The sequence below is a fragment of the Chenopodium album genome, chromosome 20 (assembly GCF_948465745.1).
Source record: "Chenopodium album chromosome 20, dcCheAlbu1.1, whole genome shotgun sequence".
Lineage (NCBI taxonomy): Eukaryota > Viridiplantae > Streptophyta > Magnoliopsida > Caryophyllales > Amaranthaceae > Chenopodium > Chenopodium album.
This window is the reverse complement of record NC_137853.1, coordinates 9,902,878-9,928,663: the sequence shown is the minus strand read 5'-3', so window position 1 is coordinate 9,928,663 and position 25,786 is coordinate 9,902,878. Positions and strand designations below refer to the sequence as shown.

At 34.8% G+C, this 25,786-nt stretch overlaps 2 protein-coding genes across 2 annotated transcripts; both read right to left on the bottom strand.

The window, feature by feature from the left end:
• Nucleotides 1-18,068: 18,068 nt before the first annotated feature.
• Nucleotides 18,069-20,465, bottom strand: LOC145596495 (uncharacterized). The gene is made up of 4 exons (XM_081652667.1): nucleotides 20,375-20,465; nucleotides 19,329-19,400; nucleotides 18,765-19,244; nucleotides 18,069-18,347 (listed from the first exon to the last, which is right to left on the bottom strand). Exons 2-4 carry the CDS (start codon nucleotides 19,383-19,385, stop codon nucleotides 18,081-18,083), a joined length of 804 nt encoding a protein of 267 aa, XP_081508793.1. The 5' UTR covers nucleotides 19,386-19,400; nucleotides 20,375-20,465; the 3' UTR covers nucleotides 18,069-18,080.
• A 1,336-nt stretch (nucleotides 20,466-21,801) lies between these two features.
• LOC145596769 (protein FAR1-RELATED SEQUENCE 6-like) lies at nucleotides 21,802-25,076 on the bottom strand. Its single transcript, XM_081652971.1, has 3 exons — nucleotides 23,758-25,076; nucleotides 21,999-23,187; nucleotides 21,802-21,912 (listed from the first exon to the last, which is right to left on the bottom strand). Exons 1-3 carry the CDS (start codon nucleotides 25,074-25,076, stop codon nucleotides 21,802-21,804), a joined length of 2,619 nt encoding a protein of 872 aa, XP_081509097.1.
• Between the last annotated feature and the right edge of the window lie 710 nt (nucleotides 25,077-25,786).

Below are 25,786 nucleotides of genomic sequence, written 5' to 3'. Positions count from 1 at the left end.
CATTTCATAAACTGTGGTCGTTAATTTAGATCTAACAAAGTTTGAAATTTGGTTGTGTACATATACTAAGCAACAGTCTTATGGATTGAATACCAATTACATATGTGTCATGTAATTCTCTTTAATATAAAAAAATATGTGCGTTTTTTGAGATGTAATAGTACGTTGTTGTGTAATAGATTAAAATTTGAAACCTCATTACATGTGGAGCACATATGGGCCTAATGGACTGACTTTCAATTACTCAATTCATTGCATTGACTAAACAGTTCGCAAATGCATGGTTTGTGTACACACTAGCTATGCAATGGCCCAAGAATATTAATGGCCCACATTATCGCCCAAGATCATTTTTTGGGTTTCTGTCTGGGCCTTATGGATTGTGTTTGAGATCTGCAATTGATAGAAATTTGATATAAGAATGTACATGGTAGCTAGTAATACTAATGCAATGTCAATCAGATTTTTAGGATATTACATCACATATTTGATAAGACCACATTACATCAAATTTGCTAACACATGATATGCTAAATTAAAATGATAAATATGACAAAGACTTAATAAACATTCTTAATACTAATATTTATAGTAGTTTATCAAAAGCCCAAGAGTATTCTTGAGGATAACTACTCAACAAGCTCATAGAGAAGTGATTGCAAAAGGAGATGATGGCAAACCCCCCCTCGTAGTCATTTATAGAATTTCCGTACACAGCATACGGCTTCAAAGGCCCGCAAATGAGTCGTGCCATATGAATTGAAACTCTTGTTTCTGTTAACAAAACAACATGAGGCATATGCAACTCGATTGCAGATTTGATTAATGGAAGAAATGTGTCCCTCCCCATGTCACGACAATTCCAAACCATGTATCTTAAGCCTTTAATGCAGCTGCCACTCCATATCCCTAAATTGGTATTCGCCTTGACCATTATCTTCATATCAACATTTCTTCCATCTAAGACATTGGATGTATTTGTAGTACAGTTTAACATAACTTTTGAAACAAACAATGGGTATGTCACATTAAATAACTTGAAATCATTTCTGTAACTAGGGATGTTTAGGCAATGCTCCCCATCAGACAAGTAGCAATGTTCAACATCACTAGGTATATCTGATGGAGGATCGGCAAATTGCATAACAGCCTTGGGTATAACGTGTTCGTAACCAAATCCCTCCTTGCCACCATGGGTTGAAATAAACCACTTAACATAATATTTTAAGCCTTTCGGCATCAATGCCAGGTCTGATAAGTCTGGCAAGGAGGCAGGACAGACCTTGTTGCTTGGATTTATGAGCACTAAGTCACCCTCCAATTTTTTGATTCCACACACTATTTTGGTAGCAGTGCTGGACTTAATTGGATGAATCTGAACCGTGCCATCGGCAGAGACCACCGGGTTCTTTATCACCCCAAGGACACCCTTGCGAAGCCTTATACCGGTTGGAAAGTCCGGAGTACAAGGTTTAGCTATTTTTAAACCCCGTGTTTTTCTGATGTGAGCACATGGTAGTAGATGCACATCTTTTGGTAGTTTTTTTGATGAGGATGGCTTTATTTTGTGTACTGGACATGCAAAACATTGCTTCGCCATAGTGTGAACTTGATTGTTTTGTAGAGTTGTGAGCCTCATCTATGATACATGCTCTCATCTTTATACTTTGGTTGAAGGGCGGGAAATATTTTGTTTGGCGGGGTAGCAGCTCATTTCCCTCCACTACATGTAAATTTTGTTAATGAATAAGACAAATTACATCCCACCAAAACTCATAGATGGGGTTCTATGTCAGCAACTTGTTTGTTCATATACTAGGGCACCCTATATATGTACTAGGGCACCCTATATATATACTAGGGCACCCTATATATATTAGGTGTTGGTGTTATGTAATTTCTAATTTAAAGAGAAGGATAAAATAATATAATTATGTAGTAGTTTAATCTTATAAAAACTATATTAGTTTAATCTTTCTTCAATTACGCAACGTCGTTACGGGATGTTTTATGCTCAATAAATTGTTTGTCCGTAATTTTAAACACCCCAGCCTAACAAACAAAATAGGTCTTTATTTTGCTTTAACTTGTTATACTAATTGATAACTGTTTTTAACCATTAGCATTATTTAAATGAATATAAATATATTTAGTGAGCGTACCTAATTGTTAATTTTATTTTGATTTCCACGGCTAAAACTGATTTAAGTTCACTATGAAATGACATAATTATCATGCTTCAAAATATATCCCCAAATAAGTTTTTTTTAATATTATGCGTATATATGCCTCAATATAGAGACTAATCCAACCTAATTGTCAATGTTTGGGACCGTACTCTAAGCATAACGATTGTCACAAACTAATTCAGACATTTAATGTTCTTTCTTATTTTGTTTTTTAATGTTTCACAAAATTATCATTTAATGAAATTACAACAACATAACGCCCACAATAAGTGATTAAATAACTGCTCAAATAATAAGAGCCCATACCATAACACAAGTCCAAACATTTCAAACAACACAACAAAGTTTAAACATCAAACATGAATAAGCAACTACAGTGGTTGTCACAACCATAATTCACATATAGTTTAAACATAATTAAGCAAGCATAATAGTTAAAAATAAGTTTGGTCGGCTAACAACAAGTCAACAAAAGTCATAACAAATGATTTGTGCATAGAGGGATATGGCGCATTCCCTCTAGCCAATTGCTACATCCCTCACAGTCCAGCAGATTCAGCACCATCCCTCATCGTGGATAGACGGATCCCAAGCTAGACCCGAATTTTCAAGCCATGACCCCATATAGTCGTAACCATCATCATCCGAGTAATCCTCATCTCCTAGAGGTGAAGGTGGCTTAATGAGTGGACCCGGCTGAAATTACACATGTTTACAAAATATCAAAATAAAATTTAATCACAGTCCTAATATTTGCCAACATTTTTCTAAGGTCATATAACACATGATATTTTTGTACTTAAGTCGAAGTACTTGCTAATTAATATCAAAATAAAGAATTTTGGTATTTTACACCTAATTTTGGTATTTTACACCTAATATTGGTATTTTACTAATGAAAAAAAAAATTAATGTACCCCTATTCTTTTAATTTGCGATAACTTTAATTTATAACAATTTGATTACCATTTCCAAGTCCATGCAATAAGTACTTTGATTAATCCATAGAAATTAAATACGCAAAGCAATCAATCACAGTATGATAACAATTACTTTGATAAATCCATAGAAATTAATTATGGAAAGCAATCACTCACATTATGATAAATAAACAATCACATTATTCTTGTCATAGAAATTAAATAGGCAAAGCAAACATGTACTTTGATATAGCATAATCTGTTGCCACACACGATGATAAATTAACAATCACATTATGCTTGTCGGACATAACGATGGCCAAAGTCATGACACTCTGATTTGAAAAATTTGTTGCATTAGACCATTACCTCAATTTTCACAGACAATATATGTCCGGTTAAAGCTGTTGAACGGCGATTGAAGTAGGGCTCCATGAGCTTCGTCCAGAGCAATACCACACCTCCGACTGCCCCATGTCCGCTGGACTCAATTTGGTATGGGCCTGGTAGGAATTTTGTGAGTTCCCAGAGCTGGAGATGCTTAGGACGTGCTTCAGTGATGATCACCAGAACAGGTAAGTAGCTCGCAAATAGCACGCGGAAGTTGTCGACAAATGATGGTCTCAGCACGTCTGTAGCATTCCAAATGATGACAAATTCACCTTCTTTGAACACATAATCCGAAGGAGAATCTGGCAATTCACCACTCAATGATATTCTATGGTAATGAATCCCCTTGTTTTGGGTGACCCCAGAGAACACATCGATTTTCATCGATGTCATTCTTGCCTCTATCTTCATCACATGCAATGCATTTGACTTAGCTCCAATAAAGATATGCCTCTCACGAAGAGGAAAGGCAAAGGTAAGGGTGGACTCCGCATCAAAGGTTGGTACAAGACCAAATATGGGTACTATATCCTTTGGAACCACCTCATTTTCATCGAACTCATGGTGCTTGAAGAACCACTCCACAAAAGTTGCTACTCCTTTATGTTGGATATACCCCTTTATGTCAGACATAAGAGGTAGGAAAGCTGGCCTGATCTCACCTCCTGGAAGGCGCATCACTCGCTGCACAGTGCTATTTGCGAACCTTTCGACATCATTCATCATCAGCTCCTTGCGGATATCTTGTGGACTTATGTGTTTGCCCTCAGTGGCGGCATTGTCGTGTTTGAAGTACGTAATTTCATTGAAATTAAGCTCGGGGCTTTTTGTAGGAATGTAAGGGTCGAAGTACATGATTGGTTCACCAGGATGCAAGAGAACGGTGTCCCGTATCCTTCTACGGTGGTTACTAGCCACCTTCAGCACCTCATAAGGATGAGCTCCGTACTCCATGGTTGGGATTGAGTGTTGAGCTTAATTGATGGCTGTTACAAAGGAGTAATTTGTGAAGTGTGGTGTATGAGGGTGTATAAAGAGTGCACAGCGTATGGTCAATCAACTGACAATAGCTGTACAATTGTTTGTAAAGGTTTGTTGCTAATGCAAAGAGTAGTATTGGCGGGGTCTTACATTCAAAAATCGAATTTGGAGCTTAATTTTTTAAGGATGACTCATTTATGTAATTTTGGTAAGCTATCATGTTAAGGTGTTTAATTTTAATAATTGGTACTAAAACATCTATAACATATGTTAAGGTGATTACATTTAATAGTTGGTACTAAAACTTCTTTTAACTAATGTAACTTGCACAATTTGTCCTGCTCTTCATGTTAACTTGAACAATTATTCAATCCCGAATGTCACCATTTCTGTCGAGTTTTTGGGGAATCGAAACCATCTCTTGGTATTATTAATCGATCACAATAACGAGTATCTGAAATTAAATGTATTCCTCGCAATTCGTATTTAAATTGACGTTTAGCTCAAATACGTACTACTAACATAAATAATTAGAATTATAATTAAATTATTAATGATTTGATGTTGAACTACTACAATTCGAGTGTAGGCGGTATGAGTGTCAACGTATTAGTAGATCAAAAGCAATGTATTCGAAATCGGAGCATCGGATCGTAACCAAATGACCTAATTCTGAATTCGGATTAGTCGGATGGGATCAGAGAGATAACTTTGATTGATCGGAATGTAAAAACGAAGACCGAATTGTATTTCTGGTTGGCTCGGATTTGGACTTAATTCAGTCGGTACCAGGACGGTCAGGCGGACACCCCTAGTAAGCCAATTTCACGAGTTTTCCGAAGACGTGACGCTGTAAGTACCACAAAACCCTATTATCTAAACTAGAGACTATAGAGAGACAACCGGAGGAACCCTCAGTGTATAGATGGGAATAATGACTCTTTAAGGGCTTACGCACTTCAACAACTGAGGTTGATTTGGTTGATTAACTCACTTGATTTAACAGGGTGACGTTTCGAGTTTCTGGGGATTCAAAACAATTTATTGGTTTTATCAATGGATAATTTATAACGAGTATATGTAATTAAATGTAATCCTCGCAATTCGAAATCGGAGCATCGGATCGTAACCAAATGACCTAATTCTGAATTCGGATTAGTCGGATGGGATCAGAGAGATAACTTTGATTGATCGGAATGTAAAAACGAAGACCGAATTGTATTTCTAGGTGGGTCGGATTTGGACTTAATTCAGCCGGTACCAGGACGGTCAGGCGGACACCCCTAGTAAGCCAATTTCACGAGTTTTCCGAAGACGTGACGCTGTAAGTACCACAAAACCCTATTATCTAAACTAGAGACTATAGAGAGACAACCGGAGGAACCCTCAGTGTATAGAAGGGAATAATGACTCTTTAAGGGCTTATGCACTTCAACAACTGAGGTTGATTTGGTTGATTAATTGACTTGATTTAACAGGGTGACGTTTCGAGTTTCTGGGGATTCAAAACCATGTCTTGGTTTTATCAATGGATAATTTATAACGAGTATCTGTAATTAAATGCAGTCCTCGCAATTCGTATTCTAAATCGGAGCATCGGATCGTAACCAAATGACCTAATTCTGAATTTGGATTCGTCGGATTGGATCAAAGAGAGAACTTTGATTGATCAGATAATTAGATTTTACATACATAATTACATTACATATTTAATTAGATTTTACTTTAAATTATTACTGAGTTGACGTTGAACTACAAGTATTCGAGTTCAAGCTTTATTTATGTAATTGTATTAGTAGCTCAAAAGTAATGTCTCATAAATTGGAGCTTCGAATCGGACCCAAATAACCTAATTCAGAATCTGGATTACTCATATTGGATCAAAGAGTGGAATTCGGTTCGGGACGGATTGTCAAAAATGAAAACCAAACTGTATTCCTGGTTCGATCGGATTTGGACTTAATCCAGCCGTAACCAGGACGGACAGTCGGACACATCTAGTGACCCTATTTCACGAGTTTTCCAAGGACGTGAAACTTTAATTATCGCATAACCCAATTTCCTAAATCGGGAACTACACAACGACACCTTGAGGGCTCGACGAAGTGATGGTGATTTAGTCGATTAATTATCTTTAAAAAGGTTAAATTTCGAGTTTATGGAGATTCAAAATCATATCTCGGTCTTATTCTCGATTAATTAATTTGATTTAAATTCACATTAAGATCAGATACGTACTACTAAAATAAATTAGTACAATTTTTTTCAGTTTATTTATAAATTGATGTTGAACAACGTATTTTACTCAATGGTTTAAAGACTAGTTTTTTTAGTGAAAATTTATTTTTGTAATAGTATTAGTAGCTCAAAAATAATGTATTATTAGTCGGATCTTAACGTAATTCTGAATTCACATGTTATTTTGTTCGGTTCCGATGCGTAAATTTTCTCCTTCCTAATGTGTACCGAGTACTACTAGACGCGTAAAAGTCACTTTGCCCAATAAAAAAAAAAATCCACATTTTGCCTAATCAAGCGATAATTAATGTAAATACTTGTTCTCTTCTAAACATATGCACACCTTAACTCTTAGTATTTATAACATAAACTAAATAACCTAAATAAACATATGCACACCTTAACATATGCACACATTAACTCTTAGTTTTTATACCCACCAAAAATTTTAAACCGATTTCCCTAACCACATTTATTTTACATTCTAAAAATCAAGGTTGATAAATGACAAAAACTAGCATTCATATGAGGCAAAATCTTCAACTCAAAAGTCACAATCAGCCTTACTGTATGACCAGTCATGTACTATGAACTCGAAATCAGGTTCTAGCAGGCAAGAAGCCAAAATTTCGAAAAAGATGGTTTCATTACCCATTGTATTGACCAGATTTTGAAGTTCAAAGTACCTGCTACAAGATTTTGTCATTGATTTCGAGTACATCCGGGAAAGAAGACCCTTTTCACCGAGTCTAGTAGGTACTACAACCAATGACCTTTCAACAAAATGTATACTCTGACGGCAGAAAGGTAGGGTTACTTGCAGAAATTGTTGAAGGTTATTCCAGTTCCTTAATATAAGGAACATGCGCGTGGTGCAGTAGTGTCAGACACAACACAACAACAACATTTTCTATGCGCACGTTTCTAAACCCTCTAAAAATATGCAATATACAGATCGTCAACTCTCTAGATGGATGTATTTGATCTATATATGAACGTTACAAGGGTGTCAAAGTACGGGATCAGACTAACACTTATACAGTCTTCTTATCTTGTTATATAAAACAAGTAATTAGATTTCATTTGCCGTGCTGATCGTTGTGATAAATAAAGTGAACTCAGTAATTTGAAAATATGTAAAACATCCAACTGTATAATTCAATTTGATAATATAAGAAACTTTAATTTATTATAATTAGGCAATTGGATCAATTAAATTTAATTACATGACGCTATTATCACGATCGATATATCAAATCAATAAGGATGAAGAAAACGGAAGAAAACATATGAATAAATTATAAACATAAAATAAACTAAATAAACATGTTAAAAGATCAGTGACCCATACAAATTCAGGTGAAATAATTGAAGCTTTTATTTAACGATGATATTGTTATAATTATAAAAAGTGTGGATACAAATCCAATTATTATTTTTTATTAGATTTTAAGGCAATCTTCAGAGAAGCAAACCTCATCACGTCAAGTAGATTTTTGTAGAGGTTCAATAAGACTAAATCGTTCTACCATTGACGCTAAAAATATCCTCACATAAAAAGACTTATTCCCACCATAATATATCTGTAGCACTTCGCCTTCACAGATTTGGTTATCGTTGACAAACACTTCCCAACCGAAACCGAAAGTCATACAAACTCTGGTTTGGTTTGTGACTTTTGCCATTTCAACAGCACATATCCGACTATTGCTCCCACGAAGGACGTCCACAGAGCCAGGTATACTGGTTAGCATAGATGTCCAACTTTCAGGTAGCTCCTGTACCAAATATTACATAACATAAAAGACAATTGTATAACTAAAAAGAAAAATATTAAATTAAATCCGTAAAAACCCGTTCCATACCAGCTCTTTTCGACATTCATCTTGAAACGACACCATATGGGACGGCAAATTATTATACAAGCTCATAATTTTGAAATTCAAACACATGTATTCAAAAAATAAAAACAACTCCACTAATTTAAAGGTAAGCAAGCAATTAATTGTCTTTGCATGAAACTTATCAACTCCAACTCTTATTAGAGTTACAAAGGTGTAGATGTTGACCGTAGTTAAAGAAATCAATTAGTGTGGCTCTTAAAGTCATATATGTTATTAAAAAGGTGACATTGACTATTAATTACAACTATTATATTCTGTTGACTTTATACGAGTACACACATGTATATTATGGTCGAGTGTCCAAAATCACTCAATAATCGTTTTATATTAAAATCAGTTTTAGTTGAAAATGTGATTCATAAAGTAAAATTTCAGTTTTGGGAACCCATTTATTATCTTTCCATTTGATTTATTGTACCACTTAAATTGATGTATTTATTTGTAAACAACAAAACAGATTTATTGGAATCCATCAAAGTTGATTTATAAGGCTTAACCTCAGAATTCTCTGAAAATTTATTACTAGAAATTTTGTTCCGATATAAGTTTTATTTGATGAAATTATGTGTAATCAATTTTTAATTGATAACTGGGTACTCGTTGACACAATTTAAAATAAAGACTACTTTAACTTTGACACTTGATAATATATTTTTAATAAAACCTCTCATTGTAAAACATAAACGGAATTGCTTTACTAAATGCATTAAATCGCATGCTTGCCAATTTTATTTAGTTAGTGGTATTTAATAATAAAAATAATACTTTGTGTGTTATTTGTTACATAGAGAGTAGAGAATATAATGAACTCATATCTTTTATTTGTTACAATTCTTTAATTTAATTTTATATCATGACAAACCTTGTGTGATATTAACTTATATTGTCATTGTTTGCGGATTAAATATTTTATGGTATCAAGTTTTTACCCAAAGCCCGCAAATGATCACCTCTACCTAGAAGGCCTCTTAGACAATAACAATTTATAATGAGAAGTTGAAATTGAGGGAAAAATTAATAAAGTTCTTTAACGAATCCATTACAAATAAATAGAAACGTAATTGCGTTAATAAATCCTTTAGATCGCATAATTGTTATTTGAGTAAATTAATTGATTACTTAAATGGATGCATTTCCAAAAGGTAAGTCTTAAAGGACGAAGGCATCATAATTTAGGTTACAACTCACTATAAGTGTACAAGCCACATAGGTCCCTTCACCAGCCAGAATCATGTCATAAGCATGTCAAAAAATAAAAGATTACAATAGCTGGATTTGCTCTATAAAATTGTGGGGTAGTCATCACCTGTCAAACACAAACATCGTTAACAATACCATGGCACTTGATATTGTTAACGGTCCACCCTCTAGGATTGAAAGACAACGTGTCACGCGACTTAATATCAGTGACCTTATCCAGCCTGATTTAATACCAGCCCCAGCCGTGGATCCAAACACCCCCTCTGTAGCTGATGCGTTGGTGAAGGAAGTTATTGAGGACTTAGACCTCAATGAGACAGTACCCAGTGAAGTTGGTGGTGGTGTGTTGTTTTCTATCATTGTAAGAAGCTACAACCATGGTGATCTTGGGAAGATGTATCTTATTGGAAGCCATGAAACCTTTGAGGAAATCTACAAGGACTACTCCTCACTTATTGATGTCTCACCAGTTCAAATCATGTTGTACCATGGCAATACATACGTTCCATCTACTGCATACCCAGCTCAAGTTGGAGTTGAATCTGGAAGTGTAATTTACGTCGAAGGAAAGGTGATTTTATTTATTTGGTTAATCGTACTAAACATAATCGTAATAAATAGCTATATTGTTACTCACACCTTTTTTTTGTTTAAAATGATTTGTAGGCTGGAGTGGTCAACACCAACACTAGGACCAAAAGATTCTACCTAAAGAACAGCGGACACCGAAAGAAGATTAAGCTTAGGGTTCAAGGCAAGTTGGACACCCCTCTATGTCGCCTTTTCCATGTTTGGGGAGTCAAGTATGGCGTTGATCCGTCTAAATTAGCGTTCTACCATGAGGATGTGTCGCTAGCCCCTCTTAGCACAATAAGGGAGGCTGGCATCCTAAACGGAGACAAGGTGGTTGTTGTTCCAAACATGCAAGTATTACATGGTTAATTGTGATTTGGTTACAAACATGTAGTAATCACTAATATCCCTATAACTTCCAACTATGGATTTATTTTGTTAATGTGGGTTATCATTTATGTTTTTCGGCAGTAGCTAGCACTAAGTTGTGGGGAACCTTTTGGTGTAATACGTGATGTGGCCCTTTAGGTGAAATTTGTCAAACAATGGTTGTAATGTTATGTTCTTACATTTTAATTGAGCTAACTAGCATTGTTGATTTTGATCGTGTTGTCTTATATGATATATATTGCTACTAGCATTGTTGATTTTGATCGTGTGGTCTTAAATGCCCTACACGATATTACACATTATCTAATTAATAACGAGTATGTATTAAAGTATTTATGAGATTAAAGGAGTCCTCATTAAAAAAATGCTAATATATAAGTTTATTTATTAAAAATCGAAATCGTTGATTTAGTAATCTGGAGACTTGATTTAATAAATAAAATATAATCGTCTAACTCAAATAATGAAAATCAATCACGAGATTATATGAAAGCATACACCAAACGTATTCTAACAATCATCAAATGATATAGTAATAGTAGGATTTGACTTCACCTTACATTTATTTCGTATTGAGCATTATCCCTATTGTCCTTCACCTTACAGAGATTTCTTATTGAGTATTATCCCTATTGTCCTATTAATTATCCATAGGCTAGATAAGCTGGTAGTGGTTGTACTCACGATTGAGTCTTGGGTGAAATTGTGGATGGTGACAACCTCCATGCATTAATAACTCCATGCATTAATAACTTGTCATACTTCGAATTGTGTCAATGATTGGAGCTATTAATAACTTTGCCTTCACCAATATATCCAAATAATCAATTGCTAATTAGTTATGCTTGTAAGTATAATAAATATGTCTACATAAAGTGGGGTTACAACATTCCTTCAATCATTGAGTGTGCATACCAAGCATTAAATGAAGGGTTAGGGTTTCGAAGGGTATGGGTTTTTGCAATCAACTGAATTTTTGAATATTTAATGGTTGACAAATTTTTTTAATTTTCTTTAGTGAGTAACTTGTTCTCCTAATTTGTAATTTCATAATATCTAATGTGTTTTAAAGTGTTAACCCAATAATACATCAATAACATTATAAAAGCTTCAAAATTATTATTCCTTAATTGAAAGGACATAACTTTAACATATTAACATAAATAGTGATAATTGGGTGAATTTACTTTATGCAATTTAAATTTCTCACCATCTTCAATTTTAGTATTATTCAAAAGTAATTAAAACAATAATGTGAAAATATGATAAATACAAATTATGCATACAACCATCTACTTTTTAGGTGTAGGTCTGCGTAGGTTATGGAGAGTTGACATCCACTTTTAGGGGAGGACAAATTAGAAAATCTTGACATAAGAGGATAGGACGCATGGATTCACATATATTAAGGTAATCACTAATGTGGATAACTGAATATACTGCGTGTATCTGATCCAATACTTGTAGTGCATCAGTTTTCGACTCACAAGCAATATTGACTATAATTTAGAGGTGTAATAGTGACTCTAGTAATCGATCCTTAGCAATCCTGTTGGCTCTTTTTTACTCTTCCCTATATTATCCCTTGTTATACGTAAACCAAATAAACTAATATTTTGATGTGATGTGAACCAAATTGTAACACATGAAGGTTGAAAAAAGGGTAAGGTGATCAAATCTTTATAAAGATATATTTAATAAATATAAAGGTTGGGAAATAATTAGATCTGAGGTTGAGATAATGAACTTCAACGTGTGTGTGAAATAGATATACAAACTTGTTGTTGTTAATTTAGCCATCTTAATCATTACAAAGTGTCGACTTTAAAAGACAAAGTCCTAATGTTTGGTCGAAATTGAAAGACAAATGTACTAGTCTTAATTAAAACACCTAAGTATTCCTATTTTAACCCAAATTACCCAAATTACCCATAAAACTAAAACCAAACACATGAACCATAAATATTAACAACGTTTTCAAAAATTAAAATATAACAACGTCCCCCCCAACTCAAACAAGCACCACCGTACAATTACCTAAACTAAGCTGCCCTACGAAACACTCTATTAGAAACAAGAAAATTCAGAAACATGTCCAATCCACCATGGTGCCCCATATCCCATAACCAGTAGCAGACCTATTTAACCAAAAAAAAAAATTGTCCATTAGTCTAAATCAGCCTTATTGTAAGATCAGTCATTCTCTGGGGACTCAACATCAGATTATGTTGCAGGCTACTTGACAAAAAATTTTGATAACAAGGTTTTATACACCGTTGTTTTGATCACAGTTTGGTTTATAAAGGTTCTGCATCAAGATTCTGTCATTGATATTGAGTTTATCCATGAAAGAAGACAACCTAGTTCCAAGTCTACTGTAGGTAGAGTTCCAACTAATCCTCCATATCAAATTACATTTCGACAGCGCAAATTAAAGGTATGGTGCTTGGTAAGAGGTGGTAATGGACAATGCAGCTCCTTAAAATAAGGACCATGCGCGAGTTGTTGCAGTAGAACCCCAAAAATTTTGATTATCAGTTTATCAAGATATTCCCAAAAATACAAACTAAATATATGAGCTCTACACATAACATAATCTTACCTTTTGCCCAACCCCTTTTGTTCATACTTCATATATTGTCATTTTACAAACTTGTAATTATATATGTGCTCCCGTGGATTTTAAATAACCTGTTTGAGGGTTTGCAAGACATTAGTAATCAGCTAAAAAGTCCTTATTATTTACAAATTACCGAACTACCGTAATTATTGTTTCACTACACTCGAGTCAATGTGACAGTTCGAATTAATCTATTTATAAGGGTTCTAATACATTATAGGGTCTTAATCCATATAATAAATTTACTATAATTGGAATTTTCGTATAATATCTTACCGTTAGAAAATTAATGATATGTGTTGCTGACAAGTGTACTGATTAAAATCCAATTTTTTTTTACTCTTGTCCGTAGTTCAATATAATTCACAAATTCAGATCCAATCAAATCCAAATCACATTCTCGGGTTAATATAAAGCAATATGATTTTAAATACGTATTTGATAGTAACAATGGTATTGAGATGCCCTGGGTTGTAAAAGTTATGAATCTTGATCCGAGGATTGAATGAGTTCATCGGAGGCAGCACTCTTGTACCAAACCAGTCATTTGCCAAACAAGACCAAAATATTCAGTAATATGTACCTAAAAAACAATGAACATGTAATAAAAAAAAATATGAACACGTAAATAAAAATGAACATTAAGTAATAATAACATGAACACTTAGTATTATGTACCGAAAATTGAAGATGTTTAAAAAAAATTTATCATTTAGTGTATTAAAAATGGACTTGTTTATTATATAATTATAAAATTGATGGACAATTCACATTCTCGGGTCAATATAAAGCAATATGATTTTAAATACGTTTTTGATTCAAACAATGGTATTGAGATGCCCTGGGTTGTAAAAGTTATTATTCATGATCCGAGGATTGAATGCGTTCATCGGAGGCAGCACTCTTGTTCCAAAGATTGAAAGAGATAATTATTCCTGATCCGCGGACTGAAAGAGTTCATTCGAGGACAGAAAGAGTTTATCACTCTTGATGCGAGGATTGAAAGAGTTTATCAATGTTGATCTGAAGATTGAAACAGTTTGCTCTTCATCCGAGGACAGAATCAGCGTATCACTCGTGATCGGAGGATAGAAAGAGTTTGCTCTTGGTCCGATGATAGGCAAAGTGAGTACTCGTGATCCGTGGATAGAAAGAGTTTACTATTGATCCGAGGATAAAGGCATTACTCGTGATCCGGGTATAGAAAGAGTTTAGTCTTGATCCCAGTATAGACAGAGTTAGTACTCGTGATCCGAGGATATGAAGAGTCCAACTCTTCATCGGCGGTTAGAAAGAGTTCATCACTCCTCATACAGGGATCGAAAGAGTTTTTCAATCTTGGATAAAATAAAAAATAAAAATTGAAAATTTGTTCTTCGTCGTCCATCTATCTTCATCAATTTTTTTTCCTAGTTCTTCCAAATAACCACGATTTTTTGTTAAATGTACCTTCATTTCAATCGCGCATCAATGGAGACCGAAAAATAGGCCAGATTTATAGCCATTGCGCAAACTGTGGGTGGGTTTAATTGTACAAAGTCTAGCATTGGATTCGAAAATAGCGATTTAAGGTATAAGAAATCCAAAAATTTTAGATTTTGAGGTAATATATGTTCGTCATGAAAATATGAGAAGAAACCGTCACTTATTATTTGTCAGAAATTTGTCACAAATTTGATTGATCCAAAAAATCGAACATCGAATTATAAACACTGTTTGTGATTATGGTATTGACCCAAGTTTGAATATGACATAACCGTAATTGAATTTTAATAATTGTACACAGATAATGACCAAACGTAACATTAGATTTTTCAATTACTATAACAGAATTTAATTTGATGGAAATTTATAATACGATAAACCTATACATTGATTCGAACTAATCAATAAACCAAATTTATGGAATAAATATATTTTAAGTTTAGAAACTTACCGCATTTTAATATTGGAGATTATTTATTCTAATTATGATCTTTTCCTAAATTGCTAACTTTTTAAATGTTGAATAGATTAAATATTTGCAATCAGTAATTCTACATTAGGATATTTTCCTAATTTATTGTTATATTTAATTAGAATTTTTGAATTGATAAAAATTATAATTAGGTAAAATCATTTCGAACTTAAAATAAGAATTTCAGAAAATAAATAATTGAATATTGGAAAGTAAGAAAAAAAAATCAATACCCTTAATGAACTTTTGAACAAGCTAAAACAATAAATCTTAAATCAGCCAATGTAAATTGAGTATAGTGATGGTCATTGTGAGACTGACCATACTAGAGTGTTTAAAATAACTTTCTAATTTATACATTTGGATCAATGTTTGGGATTACAAGATGTTCTAAGATATTTCTTTCAAACATAAAAAATTAGCAAAAGCTAGAACTTGGATTGCATACTACATACACAATATATTTTGAAAGAACAAGAATTTTTCATCCTTTCTGTACAATATCAATCAATACTAATTTCCTTCAAGAAGAAATCATAATCGAGACTTGAAGTCTTTAACGGGTTTAAATAATTGTTATATAACTAAGTTTGTGACATTCTTGAGGCATGATGTCCAACACATGAGATTGTAATTTGTCTACATTATTGTTAGGAATACCATAATTTACTTACTTAGTCACAATTGAATTGTGATATTTACAAAAAAGCAAAACATGATATTGCTATATAAATGCAAAACATGATATTGCTATATAAATGCAAAACATGATATTGCTATATAATTAGTGATATAATAATAGTTGCTACCTAGTTATGAAATTATTTATATTATAGTAGTTGCTACCTTCCGTATATATATTTTATTTTATTTTATTTGAGTAAATGGAGTATTTTAGTTTTAAAAAAGAAGCATTGTATTTAAATGTGAAACAAGATCAATAAATCCAAAAAATCAAACCAACAAACTGAATATAGTTATGGTGTCATTTGAACACGTCCAAGACTTACAAACCCTAGTGTGATGCTATCTCACCGACTATATAAGTTATCTCTTGTTCTCAATATTTTGTCCTGCAGCCAATTCTTTTGTTAACTATCACGAATATGAAAACTTCCAACACTATGCAAACTCGCTCTCTTCCAAAACCACCAAACGGTAAAGGGTCAACCACTTTGAAAGTCAGAAAATCTAACAAAAAAAAATCCCAAACATCACCAATGCTTACCTTCACTCTTAGGAAGAATGCCTTTGACTCAATTCACCGTGAATTTTCTGACCAACAAAATAGCCACTGGTCCAAAGGGCAGTCCAGCAAGCCCAAAGCTGATGTTATCATTGATGTCGATGGCATACCTACTGCAGCAGACTTCGAGAACAAAGAGCAAGCGAAAGGTGTTGCAATCAGCCTCGACGATGGACCCAAACAAAAGCCCTTCACTATAGGGTCTGTGTTCTACGTTGTTGTTTCTAGCAACACAACAGATGATCTAGGAGTGATGTATGCTGTTAAGGGCAACCAGAGCTTCAAGGACATCTACAAGGACTATGCTGAAAAGGTTGATTGTCGGGTCAAGGACATGGTGTTGACAAATATGAGAACAGGAGGTGTGATCTCGCCTGGTTCTATAGCAAAGTATGTTGGGCTCAGGCATGGTGACATGCTTGTTGCAAATCACATGGTATAGTACATTCTGAAATTTCCTACTCAACTCGTTGATTAGTATTTAATTCAAACCATAAACGCCCTAACACTTATCAACGTGTTTGCAGAATCCAGAAGCTAACATGAACGCTGGGATCAAGGTTTTTTACATAGCACCAATGAATGACAAGCCGAACAAGGTCAAGGTAGATGGTCGCCTCGACACATATCTTTCTAACCTTTATCATTTCTGGGGTTGTACCTTTAATGTTAACCCGAAAACAATCATGTTAATTAATCAAAGCCGGGTTTTAAATCCAAATGAGACCATTGAGTCCGCTAAAATACGAAACAACGGGGTTGTTTATGCCCTTCCTAAGGCCCGTTTCCATAGGAACCCTCGTATTTCCAACTGAGAATTGACTCTGGTTCAAGGAAGCACATGGAGTGGGGTCAAATTAGTCATGGGTGTGTGAATTTGTTTGTTGTTAATGTATGTCTGATGATTAATATTGCGTGTTGTCTTTTATTTTAGCAATGAAGGCGTTTCTGCCACTTTAAGTGTTTTCAAGGAAGTAGACTATGTGAATTGGACGAGGGGATGTAGGTGGCTAGGACTAGGCTTTGTCACAAATTATGTTTTAGTTATTGAAATGTAGATTTAAAGGCAACTCTGCCAATTTAAGTTTGTTGATTATGGGCCTTGTTCTAGCATCATGTAATTAATATTGTGCAATATGTCAGTTTATTAATTTTTATACGTGCCACAATAAACATAGAACACAACATGAGCTTGATTAAAACAGTACCATCTACTAAGAAGTATAAGTAGATTTAATAATTACCATGAACAAAATAAGAAGAGCTAATGTGCAAACAAAATGGGACTCGATTGTGTCACTGATATTAGTCGTAGGAAATCGCATTAGCTTAAAAAGTAGCACTAATAGTAGAATTAAAGTATCCAAAATACACAGGAGCCAAAATAAACAGCTACGATAGTTCAATTTGAGCCATTTAGACATATGGGTGCAGCTACCAAAATGAGAGATTATCTTGTGGACTTGTGAATATCAGGTGAACTTAAGGCTGAATTGGACGGGTTCCATACCTTCTAATTCAACTAGAACCTTTTCACCAGCTACAACTCCTTCCCCCGCAACCATTTCTGGAACTCCTTTCCGGATGAAGCAAGTCAGAATTTGGTTGTGTTTGTTGAACGTAAATCGCATTGATGCATCCCATTTCCTTGTGACGTAGAGTTCACTGACATAGAGTGCTACAGGTGTCGGGTCTTGAAGGTCTTGGAAATGTTCACGAGCAAAGCTTGCAGGAATAAACTGTACAACATTCAAGTCAGTAATTAGTTTGTTACAAGGTGTTGAGGAGTATACTGATGACATGCATTGGACCCACCTAAGCAATACCTAAATTAATCTCTACAAGTAAAAAACTATGAGGTTGCAGAAGAATCAAGGCATTATACAGCATACTTAACATGTGAGGTTTATTAATTAATTTTACTATTTGTAAATTATGAGATTTGATAAGGCAGAGACAAATGACTTAAAATAGTACTAGATATTCATTGATAAACAAGAAATTGTTATACCACATTCAAGTAATAACGAGCAAATCAGGAAACATAAATGTGAATACAAATACAAGAAACTAACTACTAGTAACCATCATCAGACCAGAAAACTTTAAAAATAACAATGTTGGATTGAATGCATTCACAAAGCTAAAAAACTTACTATCTTAGGTTTGTCAAAGTATCCTTTTGTGAATGTGAAGGTGAAGGAAGGTGGCTTGAATATAACATCCATTGGCACGAACTCAGTGGAGTCAACGTCACTTATTGAACCGTCATTCTCAATTAGAACTCGAGGGTCACGAACGGTAATTTCAGTGTCGGAACGCCAAATCCTAACTCGGTATTGCATTGTGTCAGGATCCTCTAGCAGCAACTGAACTCTGTCGAACAAGCGCAACTTGTTCGAGGTCACAAAATCACTCCACCCTTTTGCTAAAAAACTGTCAACCTTCATCGGACCCACAAAGTCATGCCATAGCCGAACGGGGTACTCTTTGTTCTCAGTACCCCTGTGCAGGTATAATGCTCCTCTTGCACGAATTTTGGTAGCGACTTTCTTATCATGTTTCTTAGATCCTGTTCGCGCCTCATTCTTATTCAATTGTTCTTGCAATTCCTTGTTCATTCGTCTAGGAATAGGCTGATAAAAGTGTGCCAATATTTAAAGTTGCCATTTTGCAAGAAAAATAACCATATTCACATTGCATAGGAAAAGAATACTCACCACACGTCTAAACATTCGATCAGATTCGATTGTGAATTCAAAACGCCTAGCAGACATTGTTAGCCTATGGCACTTCCATTGAGTAAGAACAAAATAAAAAATAAGATCAAAATTGATATGGATTAGATGATTATTAATGATTACTAATGCACATGTACTATTAGCCAATAAAATGGACAGAAATGATTAATAATGATTATCGAGGTATTAATATTCTAGTATGTGCTTACTGTTTGATGTGTGTGGTCTTAGCAAATCTAGATACTAATGCAATGGTAATGAAACTCAAGAAATAGACAAATGGTGCATACAGCCAAAATAATGTACAACTCAATGAATCAGAGTGTACAGAGAACAAAAACAATCTAAAAGCAGGAACACAATCACAACTTGGACTTTTATAATCAGGCAACAACAAGAATAATGTGTTAATCTATTTACTGACATATAATTGGTTTAAAGAGTACACTTCCAATTGAGGAAAACTTTGGTCCCCAAAGTTCTATATTTGCTACACCACACACATCATACGATTAGTAGTAATACGATTAGATCTAAAACCATAAATCCCCATTTCTAATACGATTATAACATGGATTAGTACTACCCCCATTTCTAATAATGTGTAAATCTATTAACTACCCCCAAACGAGCTCCCCCAAACCGTGAAACCAAAGACCCCTTTTTCGAAATCAAGTCACAAAGACACACCAAGCATATTTTAAATAATGACTTGAACAGAGCAATTAGTACTACCCCCCAAATTAGCATAAACAAGTAAATATATTTCATCAAAATATATGGACAACGGGAAAACAACTAATTTTTGTTCTAAATTTGACTAATGAAAAGTCGAATGACATATATGAGTGTTTTAAAATATGCATGTCTTTTCGGAGCAAACATATGCATAGCTCTATCACCATTAACTATCAAAGCAAAATAATTATCAAAATTATTTTGAAATTTAAAATCTAAAACCATAACAATACATGATAAGGAGAACCATAAATGAATCTTAAGAGCATAAGGTAAGATGGACATACCTGATCGGAGCACAAAATGACAGAGGTTGAGGTCGGTCCATCGTCCGTCAATGGGAATTCGAGAAGGTAATGTTCTAGATGAATGAGTATATTTGGGTGAGATAGGGTTGAAAATGAATTTAATGGGGGTTAATTGGGAAGAGTTATTGACTTTTAGTTTCTAAATTTAAATTCAACAATTTAATTCAACAGTTATGTCTCCCTTGAACGTTTCTATAAGAACTTGTGAATATATCGGTTTATCATAATTATAATTATGTTATGTCTAGTAATAATCTAGTTTAGTAAGAAATGAGTGTATTACTTAAACGTTTATGTAAAGGTAAGTTCCGGCTAAATGGTGACACATGATGTATCAATAAAATATCTGATATTTAAATATATCATTACAATAAATAATATTAAAATGTAATTGTGTATAATTAAATTAAAAACGCACGAGTATTTACCCCGTGAGTTATTCTGGTGATAAATTCACCGTAATTATCTTGTTTTTTCAACATTCAAAATAAACAGGCAATTTATAAGTGGTTTACACATCAGTAAATCATAAATGTTAATGCAAAAGCGATTTATATATGTAAATGCAAATGCGATTTATATATGTTAATGCAAATGCGATTTATATATGTGAATGATAATTAATAAATTATTTACTAATTTATACATACTGCTTTGATTAATTGTTGTACAAATAAAATTTTATACAGAAGTTATGTCTTTTCAAAATGACGGGGAAGAAATAGGTCATAAATTCTTAGTAATTAAAAAAAATCGATTATATAGGGTGTAGTTTGGGTATTTAGGCCCAAATATCGGCTTGCAATCACAGCCCATGTATTGCTAGCCCAATAGTACATCACAAGAACGTAACTTACAAAAATTTGCTTTGACCGTCTAATCTTTGTAGCCCAGGCTCAACTGACAATGTTTGTAAGTCCAATTAGAATTATAAAACAAGTAATCTGCCATAAGAACCTCCAAAAATTATGCATGTCATTACAACATATCAACATCTCATGACAACTTCATTTTTCTGAATCAGATTCAGGAGTTGGACCTTTTCGAAAATGTGTTCCTTCTACTAGAATTGATCTCATTCATGCTGAAATAACAAGTTACCCAAACCATATCCTGAATCAATGTAAGCGCAAGTAAAAATACCATTTAAGAATGAACCATATCCAAATAGAATTATAGATTTCAAATCCTCAACATTACAGCCATACTAATAAGTGTTCTTCAACTTACAACGGGAAGACTAAATATGCATTCAAATCAGGCACCAAGGACGTTAGAAAGTGTCATAAACCCAGTATGAGACAGCTTAATTGTAATTACATTCAGTAGTGACACGAGTTAGGAAATAAAACTCCAAAATAGTAATGGGAACACAGTTCATACACACATCAGACCAGAGTACACCATCAGAATTCATAGGAATTCTCAGATTCCTCGCCCGAATCGGTCAGCAGATCAGGGTCGATGCAGTCCTCATACAATGCACTCAGCGGTCGAGTTGTCCTTTTCCTTTTGCCCTAGTATAATCACAAAAAATCAATTAGAAAAGTTTAAAAATCAATTTAGTAAATACTAAAGGTAAGTGTAGATCGTTCGGTCTGACCCGCTGCTGTGATTTCTTTGCAGCTGCACTTGGTTTCTGGATGTTGTATCCTTTTTCGGCTGAACTCTTATACCTAGTAGTCTTAGGTCTGCCCCTAGGCTTCTTGCGGTGGATTGGATCCTTAACGTTTGCAACTTTGGGGAAGTCATTTGCAACTGAATAAGGGGTATGGAGCTGTGTAGGGGTGCTGTTTGAACCGACTTCAGAAGGGGGCACTTCATTTGCAGGCATTATCGGTAGTGCTGCTTGTTTGGCCATGAATTTTTTCCGGCTCTCTTTAACGTTTATACGGAGCTCTTTCAAGCTAGAAATAACCATATCGACCGTATCAATATCGTCAACAGCAGACGCCTCATCACATATTCCTTGAAATTCCCTCATCATTCTACGATAGTGTTGGACCTGAGGTGTATCACCGGGATCATGGTAGGCAACTTTTACTCTAGTGTGTTTGCGAGGGACATCCTTCCTCCACCTGTCAAGGATGTATTTTTTGGGTATATCCAAGAGCAAATTATCCTCGAATACCCGTATTGCGTGTTTGCACAAGATTCCAAAAGTCTCAAATTTCCGACAATCACAAGAAACATCTTTTGTTATCAGATCAAACACAACTCGTACCCAAATTCTCCTATCTGTTATAACATCCTCACTCTTGCCTTCCGGTATTATCCATACCCTGTCCTCAAGAACGTACTCCGTCTTATCATTTTCAAGTTCACGCCTTACCTTGGGATAGCAATACCCCATTCTGGCACATTCTTTTTGGACTTCCTGGAATTTAGTGTCGGTGTAGATTTTCTGAAACAACTTCTCCACTCTAAACCCACTAACTAGCCTCCGGACATATTTACCACACCTTGCATCAGCAGCCACTTCAGCTTGCACACGCTTCTTCATTGCCCTTGTGTATTTCTCCGGGAATTCGTGAAGCTTTGTCTGTCTATCTACGAAGCCATCAAAGAAACTATTAATACTTTCGACACGCTGTGTGGTCTTCATTCCAGCCCAAAAATGCTCCTTCATAAAGGCGGGAACCCACATGTGTCTTTCATCAAAAAGATCACATAGCCAATCATTGTCCTCCAATGAGTACTTTTTAATGAGTGCATTCCACCTGTACTCAAACTCCTCTACTGTAAAGCTCTCATACACTACAGTCTTCAATGGGCTCTTAAACTCAGCATAGCTTTATCCAAGTCAAGACAACATCACATGACACCATCAAAACAAAATTAGACAGACAACTACCCACAAAGTATACATAACACAGCTTGTGACCATTTCCACTTGTAATTGCAAACATCCCACATAAAATTATATCTTGGATCAAGTCACACAACATTAGAACAATGTAACCTCACACCAAAAGTACAATTCAAATATGACAACATCTACTCAACTAGGTCCCCTTGTACATAAACATTTGATACTGACAGTGAGCTTATGGTCATTCTGTTTTTATGTGGATCAACTTTTTTCATTAGTTTTTTTTAGTGTAATTTCTAAATGGACATATTTTAATTGGGCAGGGGGGTAAACAATACAAGATAACAATCTCATGACAGGACGGTTAGTGCATAATCATATAACTAATTAAAATGACATGATTACAACATTACCAAATATATGTCATTCTCTAATTTATAGTTTCTTAACCTGTCCACCTTCAGACGCAAGTAAAATAAAAAATATAAAACCACCACAGAGCAGGTAATGTAGCAGAATGCTAATTGGAGTTAGAATTTAGTCCCCTTACTGTTTGCATTTGCCCAACTTCTCCGGTATCTTCCGCATTATGTGCCAGATGCACCACCTGTGACGAGTCGAGGGCATCAGCTGAGCGATGGGCTTTCTCATTGCAGCAGCTTGATCGGTCAAGATAGCACCAGGAGCTATGTTTCCCATACAAGACAGCCATTGCTCAAAAACCCAAAAATATGTTTCAGTTGTTTCATGAGATACAAGAGCACACCCCAAAAGTATTGATTGTCCATGGTGATTTACCCCTACTAAATTTGCAAAGGGCAACTCATATTCATTAGTTAAGTATGTTGCATCAAAGCATACAACATCACCAAATTCCTGATATGCCACCCGGCTACGAGCATCCACCCATAAGACATCCTTAAGACGACCGTCTTGGTCTAACCGATGTGCATGAAAGAACTTCTGGTTGTCTGCTTGCATTCGATCAAAGTAAGACATCATTGCTACAGCATCACCTCCTTCCATTTTCAATCTCCGTTCCTTAGAAACCTCATGTTGAAGGTCTTTCACACTAGGGAGATCATCATCACCACCTGCCTCAGCAGCCATGCAACCATGGATTTGTGTCACGGGGACACCTTCGTAAAAATCCATAAGCTTCTTCTTCACACTAGAAGTGTAATTTTTCATGCGATATTCCTTCACCAATTTGGACCCACTTGGGTCTAGTTTGTGTACATGATTAAGTTCCACAGTCCTTAAAACCCATTCACCATCACAATTGACACTTGCATATATTTTAGCCATGCATTGACACTTCTTTGAGGTCCTTTTGCAACGACTTAACTCATTCTCACAAATCTCACCATTACTTGTGGCCACCGTACCGGAAATATCCATAGCTTTAGCCCTTTTCTTCGCCTCCCATCTAGCCCTCATATCAGGGTAGCCCCAACACTCACAGCGCCATGTTACAGCCCTCCTCTCCTTTAGCCCCCCCTTTTGCTTCGAGAATGAGCCTGCTTGTCTACATACTCCAAAGCCATGCTGTTCCGCATATTCTTTGTAGTACAATTCAACATCCTCCCATCTCTTGAACACCATCCCAACTCTAGGTGGCTCAACTGTGGAATACACAGATACCTTATTTGTGGACACAATGGTCTCCACCGTCTCAAAAGTCTTGATGGGAGAAGTCAAGGTAATGGCATCTTTGCTAGAATTAGAAACTTGAACATAAGGAGATAAGCAATTTAAGGACATCCCATCTTGATCGGGAGATTGTGGAGGAGTTTCATTAACTACAATCAGATCCAACGTCTCATCACAGAAACTTAAATCCTTCATGTTACTTTCCTCTTCATCCATGGTAAAGGGGATTAACACGAGCACATATACACTGCAATAGAGATTAACATTCAACCAAGAAATGAAACCAATCACATCACATATAAACCAATTACTATTATCTCATTACACCCAACACTAGCATTAGTGAACATCAAAAAGGTCTGCATGTAATTGAAATAACCAATACAGGTTAGAATTTAAAATAGTAAATAAAAAATTCTCCAGTTCCAAACTTCCCAATCACACGCTGTCTCCATTAGCACATACAATTACCAATTTCCGAATAAACTACAAAGATCCATTACACCTATATATATAGATAAAGTACCAATAACAACGATCAACCACACAACGCCAAAACTCAGTAACTCCCTATACATTAGAAGTAAATAAAATAATGTAAGTCACATTCGACAAAAACTGTTCTGCTACTGAAATCTGGAAGCATAGTTAACCAAAATGACCGAAAATCCGAGAAATTCAAAACGTGCGATTCAACAACAAAAAATTCATTAAGTTAACTCAAAATTACCTCACCAAAAACAAATAATTCTCATACAATTATGCAATTCGCATATAATTGCGAATATTTCCCAGTAAAATAAATTGATTAACATTCTCAATAATTCCCAGTAAAGTAAATGAATTAATTAAGGATAGAACAGTTCATCTATAATTTCGTACCTTGAAATTTCGGATCCACTGATCTACTCTTCCATGTCGAAATT